The sequence below is a fragment of the Chiloscyllium punctatum genome, chromosome 10 (genome assembly GCF_047496795.1).
Source record: "Chiloscyllium punctatum isolate Juve2018m chromosome 10, sChiPun1.3, whole genome shotgun sequence".
Lineage (NCBI taxonomy): Eukaryota > Metazoa > Chordata > Chondrichthyes > Orectolobiformes > Hemiscylliidae > Chiloscyllium > Chiloscyllium punctatum.
The window spans coordinates 42726271-42750234 of NC_092748.1; the positions used below are offsets into that span (position 1 = coordinate 42726271).

General features: G+C 37.4%; 1 protein-coding gene across 4 annotated transcripts in view; it reads right to left on the reverse strand.

Moving 5' to 3' along the window:
• pms1 (PMS1 homolog 1, mismatch repair system component) overlaps window positions 1-23964 on the reverse strand; it is a 106269-nt gene that overhangs the window by 3251 nt on the left and 79054 nt on the right. For 2 of the 4 annotated variants that reach the window (XM_072578994.1, XM_072578996.1), the window contains 3 exons: window positions 3839-4321; window positions 3098-3228; window positions 466-626 (listed from right to left, as the gene is read on the reverse strand). In XM_072578994.1, the coding sequence (XP_072435095.1) occupies window positions 466-626; window positions 3098-3228; window positions 3839-4321 (775 nt within the window). Of the gene's footprint in view, window positions 1-465; window positions 627-3097; window positions 3229-3838; window positions 4322-15825; window positions 15956-23964 lie in introns of those variants that run through there. The other 2 variants (XM_072578995.1, XM_072578997.1) reach the window with 2 other exon arrangements.

The window sequence follows — 23964 nt, forward strand, 5'->3', positions numbered from 1 at the left end:
TTGAACACCAGTATAAATAAATGAAACCAACTTAATAGCACATTTTATCCTTAGATTATTTACAATGTGGCCCTTCGGCCCAACAAGTCCACACCGACCTGCTGAAGCGCAACCCACCCATTCTCCTACATTTACTCCTTTACCTAACACTACGGGAAATTTAGCATGGCCAATTCACCTGGCCTGCACATCTTTGAACTGTGGGAGGAAACCGGAGCACCCGGAGGAAACCCACGCAGACACAGGGAAAATGTGCAAACTCCACACAGTCAGTCACCTGAGTCGGGAATTGAACCCGGTCTCTGGCGCTGTGAGGCAGCAGTGCTAACCACTGTGCCACCGTGCCGCCCACTGTTCCTGTTCCAGTGTCGTCAGTTTTTGAGTGCAAAGCCTGGTGGACTTCCAAAAAGACCACCTGCTAATTTGTTATTTCACTTTTTCAACTATTTTCCACATGTATCTTACCTCCAAATAATTTGCAATCTTTAGAGGTCTGCATTGGTAGACACTCTGGGCATTTTTACTTAAAATTGCATTCAGAATTTCTCGTAAATCTGATATACCATAGAAAGGTAAACACCTGGTCATTTCTTGAATTTCCAAATGATGCTCTGCTGTTGAAGCACCTATCCACAAAAGAGAGCAAGGACAATTCTAGATTTAACAAATTGTATCCTTTTAACGTGTACTAAGTATTTTGTATTACATGCAACTAAATAAGTGAATACATTTTAAAAAATGATTACTAAAAAATTAAAACTTAAACACAGTACTAACTTAAACTTTCCTTCGGCACCACTATGAACTGACAAATACAAATGAGCTCTGTTTTGAAATTGAAGTGCTATAGCTATTTCAACTTAAGTTAACTACAGCTGCAAATCTTTGCAAGGTTTATCAAAAGTTGCCTCAGGCCCTGACTTTCTCCTTGTGTTAACAATTCCCACATGGCCTGAGTGACATTTGGCAACCTCTCAGGGATGGCAATACTAAGCAGATTTAAACAAGGCAGTGTGTCTTTCCCCAAGAAAAGGAATCCGTTGTCAAATATGTTTAATAACAAATTTCATCCAGGGTCAGTGCCTGCATCACCCTGCACAAGGAGCAAGCCCCAGTGGAATGTGTGAGTGACGTATTGCTGAATTGCACATATATGTTAGAAGATCTTCCTGGCAGGGACTCTGAAAAACCATCATCTCAGCAAGAGGAAAATAAATCTTCACATGGTGACCTTTTTTTGGAAATAATCATTCTGTTTTAAACAATCTCAAGTGGAAATGTTCTCTGGCTCCATCCACTGAGAACATACTTCCATAAGTAAGGTTTATATTAGGTAACAAACTTTTCTTTTTCAACTATGTTTTATTTGTCACTGAAAGACTCTTTGGATTTTTGAGTTTTATAATAAACCCAAAAGCATTTGTTAAAAAAGGTATATTGTTCAATATCAAAAGAGGAGTTAAACCAACTTCTCTTCTTTTAAATTTATTTCAGGGTGGAAATTGGCAAAGGCAAAAGTTAATTCAGGTGATAATTTTCTCACTCATTTTAGTACACATGGCTTAAATAACCCCATTATTCTCTCTTCTTAATAGTAATCCCTTTAGTAAACAGAGATGATACAATCCAATGTGAGAACATCACCAACATATGCATCAATTATGTTCCATTTCACTCCACCAACAAGCACAGTTAAATAGTTCCTCTGACCCTTTTATCTCATGTTGAAAACTTGTTTGCATTAACTTAGGCAATCAATTTAAATTTTAATTGAGGTGATTTGAAAGTTCAGAGGTTTGAGTAAAGCTGTGTTGACTGACTAAATTAAAGCTCTAAATAACAAATTAATGAAAGCAATGCAAGTTGAGAATTTACATTGTGCCCATGATGTAGACAATGTTACAAATTATTATGGAGACAAATGTTTGCTGTATAACAGCAAGTTTCGTCTTTTGGTGATTTGTGTATAGCAGGTCAGGTATTTTACTGAACTTTGCTTAAAACATCAACTTCAAAATTGTTTAAGATCACTAAATATATTTTCCAAAAATCTTAAATATGGTACATAGATTATGCCAAAAATGAGAAAACTGACAAGCTTTCAACATTAAACATTTGTTAGTGGGAGATTAATGCATTACAAGTTTCCATAAATGGAAATGTTTGTGCTTGTGCCAAAGGCCAAAATTCAACTTTTTCCCCCAGGTGCACAGCTTTGGTTTGATGTGCTGTCACTGCAAATCTGTTGCAAAGGTTAGACCCCTAAAATTTTTTCCATGTGAGGAAGGTGTGCCTGCAAAAAAACTGATGCTCTTTCTTGCACTGACCAGTTACTGACACAGCAATTCTGTCAGAATAATTTATTGCTATTATTGGGTAGAATGCCTTATCTCTGACACATTTTGTATGTTTTATGGATGATTATGTAAAGTATAGATTGCTGGTGACCCAAAAACTGCATTTACCAGCAAGAAGGTCATGACAGAGAGTGCCTTTACACCTCATAGCTCGTTTTAGTACATATGGATTAAATATAGTTTAATAGGCTAAAGTAACCTTCCAGTTCTTACCAGCTGGTGAAAAATACACAAAAGTTTGGGTTATAATGGAAATAACCAAAAAAATGAAACCTACCTTTAGCAGCCTTCTGACAACTTGTAGATGAAGTACTTACAGACAATATTAATGGATCTTAACGTTTAAATATTGCACTCCCATACTACCTGAGATTCTTTATTTCAATCAAATCTTGTAGATATGAGTTACTTAAATCCAACAAATATCAGACTAGGCACCTCACTGCAGTCACATATGTCAAATAAATGTACTGCAAGAGAAATGACTTCAAGCTCTCTCCAAATGATTTTAGAAACATCTATTTCACTTCTCTGAACAAAAGTAAATCTTTGGATAAAACACACAAATTAGCCAATGATTTGAAAAGCCTCCAGCTGATTTAAAATGGATGCACTACACATGTAATTCCAGAAATAATCAAAATAGCTTGAAATAAGTAAACCTACTTTCTTAACGTTATTAGAATATTTGATTTATTTTAATAATTACAGCACAGTCAATCTTCGTTCTAACAACATACCTGGTGTTAGACGTATCTTAAACCCATTACATACAAGTCTAGGATCTGTAAAATAAGTTATTCCAGTCAATGTATTGTATTCCTTTTGCATATTACAGAGACCATCTATGTACTGGGGTCCACCAAGCAGGCTGAAAAACATTACACAAATGGTTAGTTGTGGCAGTAACTAGCAGTAGAATGCTAAATGCTTAACAACTTAACAACAAATATAATAGTTCATGTTTCAATCAAATTTCCTAACATCAATTCACGCAATTCTAACCATCTGTTTTTAAGCATTTTTAATACATGTAGTTGCACACAACAGGACGAAATGGACGTTGAAGGCAAAAATTAAGCCTGGTGAAAATTTACAGTAGAAAATATTTTGAAACTATAGTTGGAATTCAGTGCTGTTTGCATCAATAATCACTGAATACTCATGTCTGTCAAAATTCCTTCAGTATAGATAGGTAATATGTGTACTGCATTGTTTTATTGCCTGACAACATTCAAAAAGCTTAAATCAACTAAGCTTGTAATTATTAAGGAAAGCAGGGTTCAAGAGGAATTGCTTAAAATTTTCTTGAGTCTTCTAGATCATGCATATTTGAAGTGAAAAATGGGCATTCAATAGCTATAAAATTGATAAGTAATTATTTTTAGGGAAAACTAATATCAAACTGAACAAATATTATAATTTCAAAAGTATGAATAAAAATCCTGAGATGCCATGTACTTTAATTACATTAATAATACCTATTAGTTAGAGCTATTGGTGTATCAAGGGCCTCTGTCTGAAATACATGATTCTCCATCAGCCTTTTAAATAGTAGAGCTTCCTCCACCCGAAAAGGATTTAGCAACATCAGCTTCCTTTCAGAGGCAACAATCCATCCATTGTAAGAAGTCAAGCAGTTAATGAGACGAAGTCTTTCAGCACCTGATTCATGGCTTTTGGAAAGTCTCGCAAGCTGTCTTTTTAAATGGTTTAAAGAAAATGGAACATCTATTGTCTTACAAGGTGACTCCAAACTCTTTTTGTTATGGATTTGTGACTGGAAAAGTTTATCCAAAATTTGCTGATTTGAAAGTGGTGTGTTGTGTTTTTGCTTCTTATTAACTTTAATTGTTGGGGCCAATTCTTGTTGATTCTGTTCTTCTCGATGAACATTTTCTTCGATTGCTTTCTTCAGCTGGGAATTGTATCTGTCTAGGTCCTTTGCAGCTTTATCTTCATACCTAAAGAAATATTATTGAAGAATATACAAAGTTACTACAGGAACATTGTGCTGCACATCTTGGGAAACTCAGAATTAATTCAGTGATCTGAAATCTGCAGCATACATTGACATTTAGCTGAGTGTGCACCACCAGCAACATATTAGACTCCAAATAGTACTCAGTATAACTGATTAAAAAAAAGGGTTTAACAAAATGATTAATAGTGGTTATATTTTAAGCAATTGTTTGTTTTTAACCATGTGTCAAGTTAAACAAATATTATAACAAAATTTGGAAAACATTTTAGCTCAAGTTGCTGCTACTTAGTTAAAATAAAACCATGGGATACAAGTATCCAATAATTCACATTTGACTTCATATACACTTCCATTAAAAATATCAATCCCAGTTTCACTATACATAAAGGTCTGCACCACCACAGGGAGCATCAACTCCATGTATTGCTAGAAAAAAAAAACAACATATAATTTCAAACATACTGAATCGTATGAAAATATTGAGTCACCTCAGCTCATTTTCATTGAACATCAAGATCCCCTTGACTGAGAAGACACATACAAGAACTACTTGGTGGGAATCCACTCCAATTTTCTCTTCCCCTATGGCGAGCCAACCTGGATGAATCCTCTGAAGCAGCACAGTTGAGGTCAGGAACATATTACGGGTCAATATTAGAACAAGGGTCGTGGTCTCTGGATTGATGCCAAAGACACGTGCATATTGGTGTAGGTGCAGGCAGAGCAAAGGATTGGCTTGTTTGAAGAGCTGGCAAGGAGAGTCTTCAATTCATGTTCTGTTTTTGGAACGGGAAGGAGCTGTACAGATGTGATGGGCTCCATGTGAGCCGCAATGGGAACTTTGGCCTCACTGAAAGGGGAAATAGGAAGGAACCTTTAAAATTGGGGTTGGGAGAGGAGCAGAGGTACCTATAAGAAACTTCAGAGGGCTAAATGTAAACAAAACAGGGCAGGAGAACTTTGGAAAGAATAAAGCAAGGGAAGACATTTATACCAATGTAATAAAGAGTTGTGGAACATGATTCCAAAAAATTGGTTAAGCATAAAGTGAAAAAGAATCCAATTAAAAAGGAATTTAAATGTCTGTAGAGCAATGTAGTGTCCAGAGTAAAGCAGAAGAGTTAGAAACAATTATATACTCGGAGAAAGCAGACATAGTAGGGAATACCAAGACATGCTTAGTGAAAATTGAGCATGGGAACTAAATATTAAGGGCCAAATATATTTAGAAAAGTAGAAGTAGCTGGATTGCCTATGGACAGCATTATGGCAGCATGAAAAAGGAATGCAACTATCAGCAAGGTGAAAATAGAATCCATATGGATAGATGAAATACATTAAAGGATAAATCACACTAAGGAAGATAAAGAAATCTTCAGGAACTCCTGGGAATGAAGTAAAAACCTGGAATAGTAATCTTGGGGAATTTCAACTACTCTGCTGTCTAAGGATCTTTTGTGAATTTGTGTAGTACAATCTACAAGAAGCACTGCAGATGTTCACCAAATATCCTCAGACAGAACCTTCCAAACCCATGAACACTTTCATGTAGAAGTATAAGGGCAGCAGATACATGGGAACACCATGTCCAAGCCATTCACCATCTTTTGGAAATATATCGCCTATATCATACCTCCACTGTTACTGGGTAAAAGTCCTGGAATTCCCTCCCTAAGGGCATTGTGAATCAACCTTCAGCACATGAACTGCCGTGGTTCAAAAAAGTAGCTCTCTACCATCTTCTCAAGGGCATCTAGGGATAGGCAATAAATGCTGGCCAGCCAGCATTGCCCATGTCCAAGTCAATAAGAAAAGAGGTAGGTGACAAGAATAAGGAAATGGAGTTCATACAATGTATGGCTCCTTTCTCATCCATTATATAAAAAAACCAACAGGGGAAGACTTGTTATCCAGCCTGTGATCTGGAGCAGAGCAGAGCAGAGCAGAGAAGGGAAGGCAAGAAAAAGTAGAAGAACACCTGGGCAACAAGGACTATAATACAGTATACTTTGAGATGATGACAGAGAAATATTTACATCTGATGAAAACCATTCTAGATGCAAAGAACAAACCGAACACCAGGAGATAAATAAAGACATAAGGGAACAATTGAGAATTAGGAAATATCTATCTAGTATATAGGCAGCAGAGGAATGCTTGATGAGAGAATAAGAAGAGATTAGGAATTATGTCAAGTAATTAGTGAGGTAGGGAAAGAACATTAAATAGTAAAATAGTACAAACAGATCAATATAAAAGGAAGACTGGCAATAAGGCTCATTCAGGGATATATGGGATGACATCACAGGGGAAAGATGAAAGAAATATTGAATAATTCTTCTGTTTTGTATATCCCAGTAAGGCAAATAGGTATACATGATATTGATTGATGTGATAAATACAATTAATATAAAAAAAGGGTTGTACTGAATAAAATAAACAAATTCAAAACGGATAAAACCGTTCATATGGATGGAGTGAATTAACAGCATTTTAAAGCTAGGGAAGAGATAATACAATTTCTTCATATATTTAATAACTCATTTCAAAAGTAGATAGCAGCAAAGTCCTGGCAGCTAACAGTGTCTCTATTTCAGCAGGGGCACAGAACATGTGCAGGAAATTATTGACAATTCAGCTTACTATTGGTGGTTTAAAAATCAATGAAATCTCTACTAAAGGAAATAGTTTCTAGAAACTAAAAAATAACGAATAGTGTGGACTTCAAGAGGTAACTTGCTTTGTCAACCTTACTGGATTGTTTTAAGGAGGTGAGAAAGTAAACAATGGTAAATCAGTAAATGCAACTTATATAGATTTATAAAAGGCCTTTGATAAGGTGCCATATAATTATCAAATAAGGTGCAAATGAATTGGGCATCAACAAACAAGTGGCATGATTAGAGGGTATCTATAGAAGTTGGATTATTTGCCAGTTTCAGGGAATTCAGAAAATAATTTCTTAGAGTGTTGGGAATAGGAAATTGCTTACCACAGGGAGTGGTTGAAATGAGTGATGGCCTGAATCTCCAAGCAGTGACAAAGATTAATCTGACTCAGGGCCGCTACATATTTCTTTTAGAATCTTCCAATACCGGTTTAAAAGAATTGCATAGCAGAGCAATGAAAAGGGAATTTAATTGAGTGGAACAGAGTCAGGAGAAACAGAGCATGCCTCTTTCGCTGCACTAGTTTTCATATTCTAATTGGCAAATTTAGAAGCCCAGTCTTTGAGTGTGGATCAGTGAATGGGTGCGAAGAAAAATAGATGAGTGGGTGAGGTGGCAAAGTGGGAGTTAGAACTGGTTGGGAGCAGCTTGTTGGGATGTAGCAGTATGGTTGTTTTGGGGTGAAAGTCATTGTTGGGCCAAGTGATATTTGGTTAGGGGACAAGGAACTATTTAAAGTCAAGCTGGGGGTTAGTTAAGTGGGTTGCTTTATGGAATTACGCAAGTGTCAGACAGGCCCCAAATCACTTCATATTAGGTCAGAGTCAAAAACATTTGAGCTGGGTCCCAGGAGTTGGGGGAATTGCTCATTAGAAGTTTAAACTTCCTAGGTTATTCTCACGTGGATCTTCTGTCATAGTTATTACATCAAGACTTCTACAGGGTGTGACATGCATCTTCTGTCATAGATTGACAAACAGGAGACTAGAGGATCTGGGCTAGTCTAGATGCACTGAAGGAGAAGCTAGGAAAGAGAGAATAGAGAGTAACAATGGTAGATTTAGATGAAGTGAGAGAGGAAGAGGCATGAATAAAGAAGAAATACCAGCATAAATTGTTTTGGTCAAATGCCCTGTGTCTCTGCTGTATATATTATTTTATCCTTCATATTTGTGAACTTTCCAAGCAGCTATTTCTCAATATTAAAATATGGCATGAAGACAGTTACCTAGATATTGTAGTACATATACACTCATCCTACAAATAGAGGATCAATCACTAAAAAATGCCCACATTCATTTTAAAATGATACAGCACATAGAACCAATGCTTTCTAATGCAGAAGTACTGAAAATAAACATTTTATTACAATACAGTGATGAGGTGAGATTAATTAAGCAGACTAGAAATATTGTCAGTGGAAGGCAAGTTATGTTGAAAAAAGTGGTAGTTTTAGTCAGCGGCTCTGAAAATGAGCATAAGAATCCAGCACTATTGATAATCATCCCTAGGATTCATGCAGAAAAAATGCTCTAAAATGTTTAATGAACCCTCCTACTGGGATCAGCATCAAAGCCAATTCAATTTCAACCTATCACCAGAAGATCTTTAGTTATTACATATGCCAAACGTTAGCTAGTTTTGTCAAGTTTTGTCAACTAGATAGCTAGTTTTTTGTGTCTCAATTTTGAAATGGAATCAGAATTTTTTTATGAAAAACAAAAAAAGTTATAAATTTAAATTAATTTGGATATAAATTCATCTTCAAATAACATTACATTTTTATATTACTTACAATGCAAGATGAAAAGAAAAATCACATATATGGAGCTAGCCTTTCCACATTGGCTACTAATGAGTATATCTATTTAGCCAATGACTTTAATAGCTATTTTAATTACTTTAAAATAATATATTTGAAGTCACCTCTTCTGCAGAATTCCCTCATATAGGAATTCTCTTATGACGAAATTTCAGTTCTCACTGTAAACTAAACAAATGGTTTCAAATTATAACTGCTTATGCTCATTGGAAGAAGAGAGGAATAGGAAGCAGTTACTTATATTAATATAGCACATTAACATGGACAAAACATGTGCCACAGCTTCACTGAAGCAAAATCAGAAATGAACAGAGGTGCTTGGCAAATTGCTTCTCTCATAAGCCAGGTTGATTAGAAAATGAGCCCTCAAGTGATAATGTACATGCTAGGGAAACTCAGGTTTAAGGTACAGGTAGTTAGTGAACCTCATTTTTAGCTAGTGATCTATAAATGTAACTGGAAAAATATTTTTCAGTTTTATTTTTAATAAGCTATTAAATATTCACTTTCAAGTAATTTTAAACAATATTTTGTTAAGAGCTGTTTATCATTCCGTGTTTACAATTATAGGCATGAATTTAGGTAAATTTCACTAGCCTTCCATACGAAGCATTGAAACTCTCCAGTCATTAGACTGAACCTGCAAAGATCAGTTGCTAAAAATCCACAGAAACAGGCTAATGATGTTAGCACCTGGACTTCATTAACCTACCATAAAACTTAGCACCTATATTGTAACTTTAAAAAAATATTACAACACAGTTACATGCCAAATTTAATTGTAAGAAATTATCTCTCCTATTAAGGAAATATATTTTAGAGTGTAGTACAATTTACTGTTTCCTGTTAAGTACTGAGAGATAATCACTTTTCATTTGAACATTCAAAGTCAATTATGTGCAGGTAAAGTTAAATATTTTAAAAAAGATTTTTTTTCTTCAACAGTTGTAACTAATTATGATTTACCCAACTCACATATGGTACCTTTATTCAGTTCAAACTATTGAATCTAAGTGGGGTCTTGGGACAAGCAATAAATCATATCCAACAAGAAGTGGAGAGACTGCTTCAACTATAACTGTTGAGATAGAAACCATCTGCTACCTGTACAGCTGGAGGGGAAAAATCACTTCAACAGAAATTTAATCCTTTAACAGAGTTACAGCTTTGACCTGACCACTGAGTTATGTACTGTTACCAATTAAAAACTCTGCTTCATATTGGATTATGCAAGTCTTTGGTGTGGTCACCTCTAGGCTTTATACTAATTATCCCCAATCCTCATTCATTTCCCTCCACAAGAGGTGCAGCTAAAGACATGACAGACTCCGCTACAGTTGCCATGACAGGCAAACAGTTGATGTTATAGGATTCATTAGGTAAGATTCTGCTAAGTGTCTCAATCAAAGAACCAGTAATTTTGCTATGTAGCTAAATTATCTACATGTTCTGCTCAACAGTTCAAAGAACACAAATTGCACAGTTTGATATGATATGTGATAGCTTGCTTAACAAAGAAAATATTTCAAAAAGGAAGAGTAAAAAAGATTGGAGTGGAAGTCAGAACAGAGTGAAAAAAACACTCTGATAGCTCAATGGGTAAAAGACCTTTTAAGAAAGAAAATGTTCATGTAGACAACAGGCAAGACCAGGGTGGACTTTGCTGCAATGTGAACAAACTTAGCATTTATTGGTGGTGTTGGGGGTCTGGTGGTGAGGAGGGTTTGGAATCATTCTAGTGTACAGAAATAGTTTGCTTTTCTCCTAATCCATTAGAATTCAGAATATATCCCAATCACAACAGTCAAGAGAATGGATCCCATCTTTGAAAAAAAATGATTGCATAAGATGTGCAAACAAATAGGACAGAATCTTTCCGTCCGGTGAATGATGTAAGCATTGGTGTGAGAATCATGAGATTGATAGTTATGATATTCCCAGCATCAAGAGCAAAACGTCCCAGTTTCCAACTAAGTTTTGAATGGAAAAACAAGATTCTCATAAGAGGCCTATTTTTATGTATTAAAATTATATTTCAAAATATGTTTAACTCATTGTTTTAATTGTATGAAAATCCCCATTATTATATAACCTCATCTCATTGATATGCCAACTTCTCATTCTCCACCTGCCACCTATGAACTAGACAGCAACAATTCCCAACATGAAGGTCATAGTGCTAACACAAATACCTTTGGTTTTTCCATCTTGGAAATCAGGCACCAAAATCTCAGGACAAGCTCCAGGAATTGCACACAGACTTCAGGTCAATGTCAGTGAAGTAGAATGCTAATTTTGCTATGTACAAGATATCCGAGTAATTTATAGGAACTGTGCAGGGCAGCTGCAGATTGCTAGTGCTTGACTGGGTGCATAGATAGTTTTCAAAGATGATATCGATGCCTGGAATCCCAGAATGTCCCTGCAGCCAGTACCTTCACCTGTGCTCAGAGAAAGTGACAAGAGAGCTCCATTGGAGTGTGGTGCATAGGCAAGGAAGCGAGTTTTGATAGAAAATATGAGATAGCTTAATAGGGCTCATGGAATGAAACTCTCCATGAAATTTGCCAAAATTAACACAGCCAACAAAATTCAACTCTCAGATTTTTCAAGTCACACAATTTGGTCCAGATATTAGAAAAAATGCACATCCAATCTCTAACATGAAACTGTATAAATTCTATGATTTGGAGGTGCCAGTGTTGGACTGGGGTGTTCAAAGTTAAACATCACACAACACCAAGTTATAGTCCAACAGGTTTATTTGGAAGCACTAACTTTCAGAGCGCTGCTCCTTCATCGGGTGGTTATGGGGTATAAGATCGTAGGAGACACAGAATTTATAGCAAAAGTTTACAGTGTGATGTAACAAATTATATATTGAAAAAGACCTGATGAAGGAACAGCGCTTTGAAAGCCAGTGCTTCCAAGTAAACCTGGTGGACACAATCTGGTGTTGTGTGATTTTTAAATTTTGTATAAATTCTATGGAGCCAATAATGAGACCAAATTTTTAAACTGAGTAAATAAAAGTTAGTTTACTTCAAAACTGAATGACTGATGAGTTAGAGTTATGTCATATGTTGCAGGAGGGAGGGCTTTGGATTCCTGGATAACTAGAGCTCTTTCTGGAATAGGTGAGACCTTTACAAACAAGGCCATCTTCGCCTGAACCAGAGGGGTACCAATATCCTGAGGCAGAAATGTACTAATGCTCTTCGGGTGGGTTTAAGCTAATTCAGCAGGGGGATGGGAACCGAAATTTCGGTGAAGTAGAATGCTAATTTTGCTACGTACAAGATATCAGAGTAGTATATCGCTGGACACGAGTGCACCTGGGAAAATGATCAAACGGTGAAATTCATAACTTATCTTGGAGGAACTGCTGGGCGAAGTTCACGGCACAGATAACTTAATCGTTGTTTTAAGTGTGGCCTACAGAGAATCTGCAGTAGTGAGTACAGTAGGTTCTTTCTTGATTATATGTTTTTGGAGATATGTCTCTTGATTAAACTTAAAATATAAGCCATAACTATTAATTTAACCTGGGGCAGTGTTTGTAGAGGAATAAGACGGTGTTATTTTCTGGGTCTGTAGATTGTGAAGGAGCAAAAATGGCTTTTAATACAGTGATATGTACTTCTTGTCAGTTTAAAGAGTGTTTAAGGATTACTGCGGATTATATCTGCCATAAATGCTGTTGGATGCGAATCTTATCGGATTGAATTGATCGGTTGGAGAGACAGTTAGAAGCAATGAGGAATTTGCAACAGTATGTGATGGATGGCAGTGATAGGAAGGTGGGGGGGGAAGTCTCAAGGTACAGTCACATAGATGGGTTAACTCTATGAAAGGTAAGAGAGGTAGGCAACTAGTGCAGGAGTGTTTTGTGGATATATCCATTTCAAACAGGTATGCTGTTTTGGAAGGGGGTGATGGATTCTCAGGGAAACGTCACATGAACAGCAAGTTTCTGGTATGGAATCTGGCTCTAATGCAACGAGAGGTATGTTGGGTTCCAAGAGAGCAATTGTGTTAGGGCATTCTCCAGTTTGAGGTACAGACAGATGTTTCTGTGGCCAGCAGCGAAAAAGCAGAATGGTATGTTGCTTCCCTGGTGCCAGGATCAAGAAAGTCCTATTTCAAACCATCACAACAATTTGTACTGTGGGAGAAAAAGAGTGCTAACTGGTTGGCCGGTTGGTTCTGATTGGTCAAGGTGTTGCCAAGGAGAAAGCAACAGGGAACCACTGGCTTGCCAAATTTCCAGGCAATTCAAATTATAGAATACTTGAACATATTCCTTTCATTTACAGATCCTGCTTTATGGCATGTGTTGCTTCTAGCAAGAATAAATAATCCATAGCTATGAACTTGACTGATGATCTTAATTTGATTGTTCTTTCAGCTATTAGGATTGTTAAGCAAGTGCTGCCCACTCTATGCATTATATCTAACAGCAGATGTTTTGTTTTGTGTTTTACAAGAGCAGCTAGCATTATTATTGATGGAAGTACTTTGAAATTTCTCCAGTTCCTGTACAATGGCCATGGGAGATTGGAAGGCTGGCATGGGATACTGCAATGTTAGTTTGCTAAAATAACAGTAGCCTACATCAGTACTACATGGGATTAATGAATCAAGGTAAAAATTCCAAACATTTCCAAATTGGTGATTATTCTCAGAACGTGGACTGCATCATCAAAGTTGCAGTTTTGTTACCTACACCAAGGTGTCAGGACAAATGCTTGTTCCAAAGTTAGATTAAATAAAGTGCAGAATTTTACTTTATCTGAAATCCTTTTTTTGAGAGAGTTATTATGGCACACAAAGTCATATGGTCTATTGAATACATGCTCATTCTCTGAAAAGCAATCTAGTTTGTCCCAATCCCCTGCTCAATTACTATGCAAGTTTATTTCCAAGTATCTATCCACTTACTTTTTGAAATTGTTCACCATCTTCACTTACATCATCCTCATAGGCAATAGGTTCTTGGTCACTATTATTTGGAGGGTAAAAATGTCTTCTTTACCTCCCTGAAACTCTTGCTCTAAATTTTTAACTGCTCCCCTAAGTCATTGAGTAAATAAGAAAAGCTTTTCATTATCCACCTCATCTGAACATATCACATTATGTAAACCTCTATACAATTTCTCCTCAATGTCCTTTGCTCAAAGGACAAAAACATTCTCCAACCCATCCTTCGAGCTAAAATTCCTCATTCTTGGAAAAACTCACCATTCTCTCAAGGACCTTCACAGCCTTCCAAAAATGGGTTAAGTCGCTTCTCTACTTGTGCCCTAACCTGAGCTTCATATAAAGGTTCTGCATATTTTCATTGTTTTTGTATTTAATATCTCTATTTATGAAGCCCAACATCCCATTTACTAATTACACCCTTGACATGTCCCGTGACCTCCAAAGATCAATGCAAATGAATCCCTGTGGTCCTCCATTCTGCATACACATTGGAACTATGCCATCAAGTCTACATTGCCTTTCCTATCCCTTCTATGGAATGGTATTATTGCGATATCCACCTGCCATCTCTCTGCCCATTTTACTAATCTATGTCATGTTACAGTTAATTGATATCACAGTTGATATCTCCATGTTTGATATTAACAGCAAATTCTGAAATTTGACTTTTAATCAAACATCCAAATCATTTACATATATCAAATAAAAGCAGTGGTCCTAGGAATGACCATTTGTAAACACCACTGCCTACCTGCGCCCATCCGAAAACAATAATATTTCCCTGTTGTTTTCTGTCCTTAAGCCAATTTTCTTGAAAGCTGACTTTGACTCTCCTATTCCATGATTCTCAATGTTAACGATCAATCTTTTATGAGATACTCTGCCAAATACTTTCTTAAAATCCAAATAAACAACATCCATAAATTTTGAACATCAATTTTCTCTATTATTTCATCAAAAACTTTCAATTAAATTAGTCAAGCATGATCTGCCCTATAGAAATCTGTCCGAGTTCTACTTAATTCATTCAAACCTTTCCAATTACCTGTTGATTATTTTTTCTACCTGTCTGTTGTTTTCAAACTCTTATTCACCAACTTAGAAGAGATGTCCTTCCACTCTTTCTTCAATAGGGATTTCACATTTGGACTCACTAATCCTCTGGCACCTCTCCTGACACACACAGGGAAGGTGGAATACGATGGCAAGTCCTGCCATTAATTCTATCCCAGTTCCTTTAGTAACCCAAGATTCCAAGCATCTGGCCCAGGTGACTTATCTAACCTAAGCCAGCCTGTATATCAATTTCCATCTTATTCATTACCTATACTGTCTCCAATTCTATCAATACTTTGTCAACTTCCCCCTCCTTAGTGAACACTGATATAAAGTCCTGTTAAATATTCTTCTTTGTCCCTAATAGAACATTCTACACCCAACCCAGCCTCTTAATATCCACTTAATACTTAAATGCTGGTAGAAGATTTTTAGTTCCTTTCTATACTAATTACTATTCTATTCCCATGTTTACTCCTTGCCAGTCTTACTTCCCTCTTAACTTCTTCCCTCAATGTATTGCAATTGGCCTGGTTCTCTCTTGAAGAATTAATCTGCATCATACCCTTTTTGTGTTTCACTATATCTCCCATGTTCCTTTTCATCTAAGGACCTCTGACTTTGGTTTCCTTACTTTTATCTTTTTATGAAATACACCTTTCTGCACTTGAAACATTGCCTCCTTAAAGATCACTCACCATTCAATTGGTTTTCCTGTCAAGCTTTAGTTCCATCTTACACTGGTAGATGTCCTCTTATCCCACTAAAGTTAGTTTCTCTTCCAACTTAGGTTGTTCCTTACATCAATTTAAACATTTTGGTGCAATGATAATTTTTATCTAATTATTATCTCAAAAACAACTGATCCATTTGGCAACATGTTTGACTTTGGTTTCCTTACTTTTGTGTTAATTGCTGTTCTATTCTCATGTTCACTCCTTTCCAGTCTTACTTCCCTCTTAACTTCTCCTCTCAATGTATTGCATTTGGCCTTGTTCTCTCTTGAAGAATTAATCTGACATGCACCATACCCTTTTTGTATTTCATCATATCTTCCATCTCCCTTTTCTACAAGATGGCTTTCCTACAGCATAGTGGGAAAAAAAACAGACAATCTGCTTTAAAGAGTAGTGTTTAAATTGCATTTCCACAAAAAATATTTTGTGATTTGTGTAACTTTTATCCAAATAACTAAAATTATTTTTAACTACCCAGTGATCAGTTGTGTGCACATTTTATACTTATCCTTTCTCCCAAATTCTTCTTCTGTAAAGCAGCAAACATTGTGCCAGGCAGAAAGTCAGATGGAAATGAAAATCAAACAGCGTATGACATTAGCACAACAGCATAAAGACCATCAAACTGAACGTTTATGATTACAACCAAGTTTTTTTTGCATCATCCAGTGTAACAGGGATTGTAACATTTGGAAAATATGGGACGGTGTTATAAGAAAATGTGCTGTATTTTTAATTACAATCAATTACAGCACCCATAATGTATTATTTTGTGTTTGTAAAGAATTAATCACATTTAACCACTTTTAAACGTATATCTGCATGGGCTAAGTAAATACATTCACAAGCCACATGGATGAAAGCCATCTAGTGGAACAGAACAGTAGTGCAAACTTTTGACATTCACCATCATATAAACATCAATCTTATCTAGTTCCAATTAATCCAACAATCAGAAGTTTATGCATGGGTTTGAGATACTAGCAGATATCCAATATAATGTTTCAAAAACCATGACTGTGTCAAAAAGGGAGTACACTTTTTCTGTACATAGATCAATTATTTTTTGCACAGAAGTTCCTCATGATTTCTTAAATTTGTTTTTTAACTATACAGTGCTGAACTACTGCTTTTCTCAATTCATACAAAAAATAGAGCTGCAACAGTATTTTTAAATCTGACTCTAAACAGCAACAGAGTCAAGATTAGAATGGTGCTGGAAAAGCACAGCAGGTCAGGCAGCATCCGAGGAGCAGGAAATTTGATGTTTCGGGCAAAGGCCCTTCATCAGTTCCTGCCCAAAACACTGATTTTCCTGCTCCTCGGATGCTGCCTGACTGGCTGTGCTTTTCCAGCGCCACTCTAATTTCGACTCTGATCTCCAGCATCTGCAGTCCTCACTTGCGTCTAAACAGCAACACTCTAATACACATTTGCCATTGTACAATATGGAATTGTACATGAGCAGACAAGACCAAGATCTTAGACCAAGAGAGATGACTAAGATCTTAGATGAAATGGAATTAGAAACAGTAAATAGTCCATGCTGCAAAAACACAATTTAATCTGCATTTTATAGTACATATATTCCATCTTTATATTTGACTTAATGTTATTTATAGGTTAATGGCAACGCTTCTGGAAACACTCTTAACAGAGGTACAGATTTAAAGTAAAACACTAAATGTTGTAAATCTTTAGAAAATGCAGAAGGAGCTTGACATACTTAGCAGGTCTGGCAGCACCCATAGAGAGAAACAAGTTAATGCTTCAGCCTAATGACACTCCACCAGAACTGAGTAAATAAGATCGGAGGTGTGACAAGTAGAAGAAAATGTATTTAGGTGAAAGGCAGTAGGGATTAAATACTAAAGGGACAATGATGAAATGCAAAAAGAGATGTTAATGGGATAATAAAGAAAAAAAAGATGCATTTCTAAAAAGCATAAATAGGATTAGCAGCTGCATAACTGACAGAAATAAATTTGTGTACAGAGGTTACATACTGCAATTGTTGAACCCACTGTTCAGCCTGGAAAGCTGTAAAGTGCCGAAATGAAAGATCAACTCTTGTTCTGAGCTTACGTTGAGCATTATTAGAACTGTGTAGAAGAGAGTCGAAGTAAAGAAGGCCAAAAATTAAAATGTTAGACTGTCATATTTATGGACAAAAGCATCTCCAAATGCAATTTCCCCAGTGTGTAGGAGACTCTGTTTGAAGCAGTTTACTAAATAGACTAATGTCCATGTAAATCAATATTTCACTTGGAATGAGTTTTCAAGGCAAAAGAAGAGAAGGAAGTAGAGGTATTACATCTCTTGCTTGAGAGGTTTCTGTGCGATGGCAAGAGGTTGTTGAGGAGTGAGCCAAGGAACAATCCCTTCAAATTGCTAAAAGGGAAGGGGTAGATGTGAACATAATAAGATGATATTTTCAAGCATAAAAATCAAAGCTGAAACCCCAGCACAATACTGAAGGAGGTACCATTTTAGAGATCAGATGTTAAGGTGAAACCCAACTGTCCTCTCAGGTAAACACTGCAGAATTCCCACTTCCTTCTATTGCAGAGCCATGGGATATATCTGCTTGGCCAAGGTGAGGATTCAGCAACAGTTATTTCACTCAATGTCAAGGGATGCCAATTAATATCTTGTTATGACTCTATCATCAAAATAGTTGTTTTCTTTCTCTTTATTACTGTTTTCAAGAACAAAGGAGATATTCTCATCAAGTTATTTAGATAAAACTCAAAATGACTTCACTATTCGAACAAATTTATGCTTTAAACATGTAGCAGAACTGGTTATCAATTTAATTACCATGTAGTAATGAACCATACACTCCTTTATCCCAAACAACCACATTCATGAAAGGTACAGACAGAAAGAGGTAGGGGGAAGAGAGAGAGAGAGACAGCATTGCTTGGTTGCAAGCCCTTCCCATAATTAAACAACTCTCAAGTTGATGGCACACAGAAAACAAAAGTTCAAAGGCTGTTGCTAGGCAACCCTCAGTGCTAGGTTCCTTCCAAGATCCAATCTGTCCAGCAAGCACAGACCATTGAATATTGTTTTATTCTATTATCACCCTTTTAAAACCTTTTCTCCCAAAGTAATCTGATCTTTTTTGTAAACAGTAGACAATTCCCATTTCTTCAGAGGGTTGAGTTCCAAAAATTCACTTTCCAAATTCTTTGCAAACCAGAAATTGTTCAAATCTTCAATGTTCTAATTCTCACTGTCTGCAAATATAAATATGTTCTCAGTACTCACTCTTGTTAAAGATGGTCAATGGCTCATCAGTTACTTGCCACTTTTAGGCCTAAGCCTCGATATTAGCTAGGCCTTGTTGCAAGCATTATCTATTTTTGATCTTAGGAAATAGGAAAGGTCACGGATGAAGCACAAGATGTTGGCTGTGTCTACACTGGTGTCCTGAGAAACTCTTGCAACCATGATTTGGAGATGCCAGTGTTGGACTGGGGTGTACAAAGTTAAAAATCACACACCAGGTTATAGTCCAACAGATTTAATTGGAAGTATGAGCTTTTGGAGCGCTGCTCCTTCATCAGATGGTTATGGAGTGCACAATTGTAAGACGCAGAATTTATAGCAGAAGTTTAGTGTGATGTAACTGAAATTATACATTAAAAAATACCTTGATTGTTTGTTAAGTCTCTCATCTGTTAGAATGACCATGTTAGTTTCACTTCTTTCATATGTAAATCACAAAACTTTTTTAAAAAGTTACATTCTCAGGTTAACTTTAACAATTGGTGTCAGCCCAGATAATGTGTTGATGGTGTTAGCCCCCTGTGTGCTGTTTTCTGTGTGTTTAGACTCATTCCAATCTTAAAAAAAAGTTAACTGAGTCTTACATAGATTCATGCAGTTTTTGAGCAAAGTATAGTGTAACTCTGCAAATACAAATTCACCCCTCAAACGTATATGTATACGTGTGCACGTGTGTCTGTGTCTGGGATGGGGGATTGTGAGTGTCTGTGAGAAAGTGTGTGTATTTGTGTGTGTGAGTGTAAAGGGATCTAAGTCTGTGAGAGGGTGCATGTGAGAGTGTGGGTCTGTAGGAGTGTGTGTGTGTGTGTGTGTGTGTGTGTGTGTGTAGGAGTACGCGTGTGTGCAGGAGTGTCTGTGTGTATGCACAGTGCAATGGTGGTCACCCAAGGTCCCAATTGAGGCCCTCCCTATGGGTTCCAATCTTAGCTATCAGCCTCTGCTCGGCCACTTTTCGCTGCTGCCTGTCCCGAAGTCTGCCTTGGAGGATGGTAACCTGAAGGTCCAAGGTCGAATGTCCTGGACCGCTGAAGTGTTCTCCAACTGGGAGGGAACACTCCTGTCTGTTGATTGTTGTGCGGTGACCATTCATCTGCTGCTGTAGCCTCTGCTCGGTTTCACACCATGCCTCAGGGCATCCTTGCCTGCAGCATATGAGATAGACAGCATTGGCTGAGTAGCATGAGTACCTGCCACGGACATGGTGGGAGGTGATTCACGCGTAATGGTGGTATCCATGTCCACCCTCTGACACGTCTTGCAGCTCCTACCGTGACAGGGTTGTATGGAGTTGTCCTGAAAGTTGGGCAGTTTGCTATAAACAATGATCTGTTTGAGATTTGGCGGTTGTTTAAAGGCGAGCAGTGGAGGAGGTCTTGACGAGGTGCTCATCCTCATTGATAATGTGTTGCAGGCTGCGAAGAACATGGCGTGGTATTTCAGCTCCTGGGAAGTACTGGGCAATGAAGGTTGCAGCACATGTCTGTCTCCTGAGGAGGTCATTACAGTTCCTTGCTATGGTAAGTGGGAACTGGCGGTCGATGAGTTGAGCATCGTACCCCGTTCTTATAAGGGCATCCCTGAGTACTTCCAGGTGCCCTGCAGCAGGATTGATTAAAATTCAACAAATATAAACAACTTCCTTGGAGTTAGAAATGAGTCCATGCTCTGTGAGCTTTCTCCATTATTCCAATGATTTCAATTTACTTGGGCACCTTGGAGCTACACACAATTGAATGGTGCCTAAAGATGCTAATGTGTCTTTAGCAATGTGAATTTTGAGAAGATTTGTAGTGAAGGTTGAGGTAAAGTTTGTAAGTTTGCTTGCTGAACTGAAAGGTTTCTTTTCAGATGTTTCATCACCATGCTAGGTAAGTGAGCCTCCGGTGAAGTGCTGGTGTTCTGTCCTGCTTTCTCTTGATGTGTCTTGCACTGTTAAGGGGGGGGGAAGTTATATCATTGCCGGTTCTTCTTCTCAATGATTGGTAAATGGGGTTCAAGGTGAAGTGTTTATTGATGGGGTTTGAATGCCAGGTTTCTAGGAATTCCCGTGAGTGTCTCTGTTAGCTTGTCCTAGGATGGATGTGCGGTCCCAGTTGAAGTGGTGTCCTTGTATGTCTGTATGTCAGGATACTAATGATAGTGGGTCATGTCTATTGGTGGCTAGTTGGCTGCCCGTCTATCTGATGTAGTGTTTGTTACAGTCCTTGCAGGGTATTTTGTAAATGACATTCGTTTTGCTTGTTGTTTGTAAAGGATCCTTTAGGTTCATCAGTAGCTGTTTCAGTGTGTTGATAGGTTTGTGGGCTACCGTGATGCCAAGGGGTCGTAGTAGTCTGGTAGTCATCTTCGAGATGTCTTTGATGTATGGTAGTGTGGCTACAGTTTCTGGGCATGTTGTGTCTACATGTTTGGGTTTGTTATTTAAGAATCGGTGGACTGTGTTTATAGGGTACCTGTTGTTCTTGAATGCGCCTTATAAAATATTTTTCTTCTGTCACTCGTAGTTCCTGGGTGCTGCAGTGTTTTGTGGCCTGTTTAAATAATGTTCTGATGCCGCTTCGTTTGTGAGTGTTCAGATGATTGCTTCTGTAGTTAAGTATCTGGTCTGTGTGTGTTGCTTTCCGGTAGACACCAGTCTGCACTCCTTTATTAACTGTTTGTTCCACTGTGACATCTCTGAAGGGGAGTCTGCTGTTGTTCTCCTCCTCTTTTGTGAAATTTATGCCAGTAATGATGTTGTTGATGAAGTTGTAGGTTTCCTCTAATTTGTTCCGTTTTGTGATAACAAAAGTGTCATCCATGTAGCAGCCCCAAAGTTTGCGTTGGATTATGGGGAGGGCTGTTTGTTCAAGTCTCTGCATTACTACTTCTGCTAAGAAGTCTGATATTGGTGATCCCATGGGTGTCCCATTGATTTGTTTGTAGGTCTTGTCATTGAAGGTGAAGTGGGTAGTGAAGCACAGGTCTACTTGCTTGAGAATGTTGTCCTTGCTGATGAAGTTGTTGCTGTCTGGTTTTTGTGTTTTTGGTTCGACTAGTAGTGCTGTCAGTGTTTCTTTGGCCAGGCTGATGTTAATTGATGTGAATTAATTATGTCACAGCTGTTACATCAAAGGAGACCATTATTTCATCCTCTTCGATTCTGGTATCTTTATTGAGCTGCAGGAATTCTTGGGTGGAGTGGTGGAGTGACCTGTCTTCTACTAGGTATTTCAGTTTTTGGTGGCTTTCCTTTGCTAGTCGGTATGTCGGTGTGCCAGGGAGTGAAACTATGTGTCAGAGGGGGCCCCCCGGTTTGTATACCGTAGGCAATCTGTAGAAGCGAGGTGTGTTGGATCCATCAGGTTTCATTTTTTTGGAGACCTGTCTTGTTCATTTCACCTGATTTATGAAACTTCTTCAATGCAACTGTGATACAGTCTTCTAGCTGTGGGGTCGGGTCTGTCGCTACCTGTTGCTTATCTGCGAGCAGTGAGTTTCCTTTTCAATGTATTGTGTTGGTGTTGGTACAACTGTCTGTCTGATGGTCTGCTGGGTTTCTTCTATAAGTCCGTTGTCCTTCAGAGCTGATTCGAATGCTGCTAAGAAGTCCTTTTTGTCTGCATTTCTGTTGTTGTAGTTCATCCCTCTTACTAGCACAGTTTTTTGTCCATGTCTCTGTAGTCATGGTTCATTCCTCTTCCGAGAAATTATTTTTCTGTGTCTCTTAGTGGTTGGTCCATTAAGTTCTTAATCCAAGCTTCTGAGTTGTCTGTGTTGTTCTTTTGTGTGAGCTTGTCCAGTTTTAGTGATAGTTTTTTTTTCTTTTTCTTACTCTGCTGTTGTTTGATGCTGATGGCTTGTTCGAGCATCAAACAACAGCAGACCAAGAAAAAGAGAAAAAAAATTATCCCTACCAGTTTTCAAATTCTCCAGTATTTCTTCAGAATCCAATATTTCCATGGCTACGTCTTTTAAAATTCTAGAATCCAAACCATCGAGGTAAGAGGACTTATCCACTTTAGCCCCATTACTTTATCTAATATTACTTTTCTAGTGATAGTAATTAACTTGTTCCCTGTATTTGTTAGTATAAATGAAATGTTCAAAGTATCTTCCACAGTAAAGACTGATGCAAAACTGTTTACATTCTTTCCCATTTCCTTGTTCCCCATAACCGTTGCTCCCGATTCATTTTTTAAGCTGGCTATATTCACTTTGAGCCCTCTCTTCCATTTTATAGATTTAAAGAAACTCTTATCATCAATTTTTATATTCCTTGTTGGTTTGCCCTTGTAGTTTACTTCCTCTGTTTTTATTATCTTTTGTCCTTCTTTGCTTGATTCTGAATTTATCCCATTCTTTGTGAATGTCATTGCCTTTTGCCTCCTTATACATTTGTCTTTCAACTCAATACTCTCCTTCCCTGGTTAGCCATGGTTAGTTTATCTCTCTCTTAGTATCTCTCCTCCTTACTGGGATGCATTTTTGCAGAGTCATGAATTACCTCGGTAAGTGCTGGAATTATAGGGATGAAGGAGTTTGCAGAGGTATGGGACAGCAAGAGCAAGAGGTTTGAAATCAATTTGTTGACAGGGTTGTGGTGACAGGGAGTAGGACAAGATACAGGCAGTAGAATTTGGGACGAATTGCAATTTATATCTCGTAAGAATTGCATTGGCAATGAAGTGAATTTGGTGATAAATAGATGCACAAACAGCAATTAGAGTGGGGCAAATAAACAATGAGTAGCAGATGAGCAGAAGGAAAAAGAGTAAAACATAAAAGTGATGGGGAAGGGCAAGAAAAATTGAAGATACAGTGAAAGTGAACTACTTTCTCGTTTGAATAATATAATTGAAAATCAAGATATAGGGAAAATCAAGATTTCTATTATTGTATATCATATTGTGTGTGCCCATTATAAAATAGCATTTCTTCTAACCAACTATGAGCAATACTATTGGTGAGATTTTAATCATGCATATAAATATTTATAACTTCCTGAGCTTCACAAGCTGGCTGAGGAGCAGTTCCATTATAAAAGGATGGATGTCTTTTCCTCTAGATAATTTTGGACAGC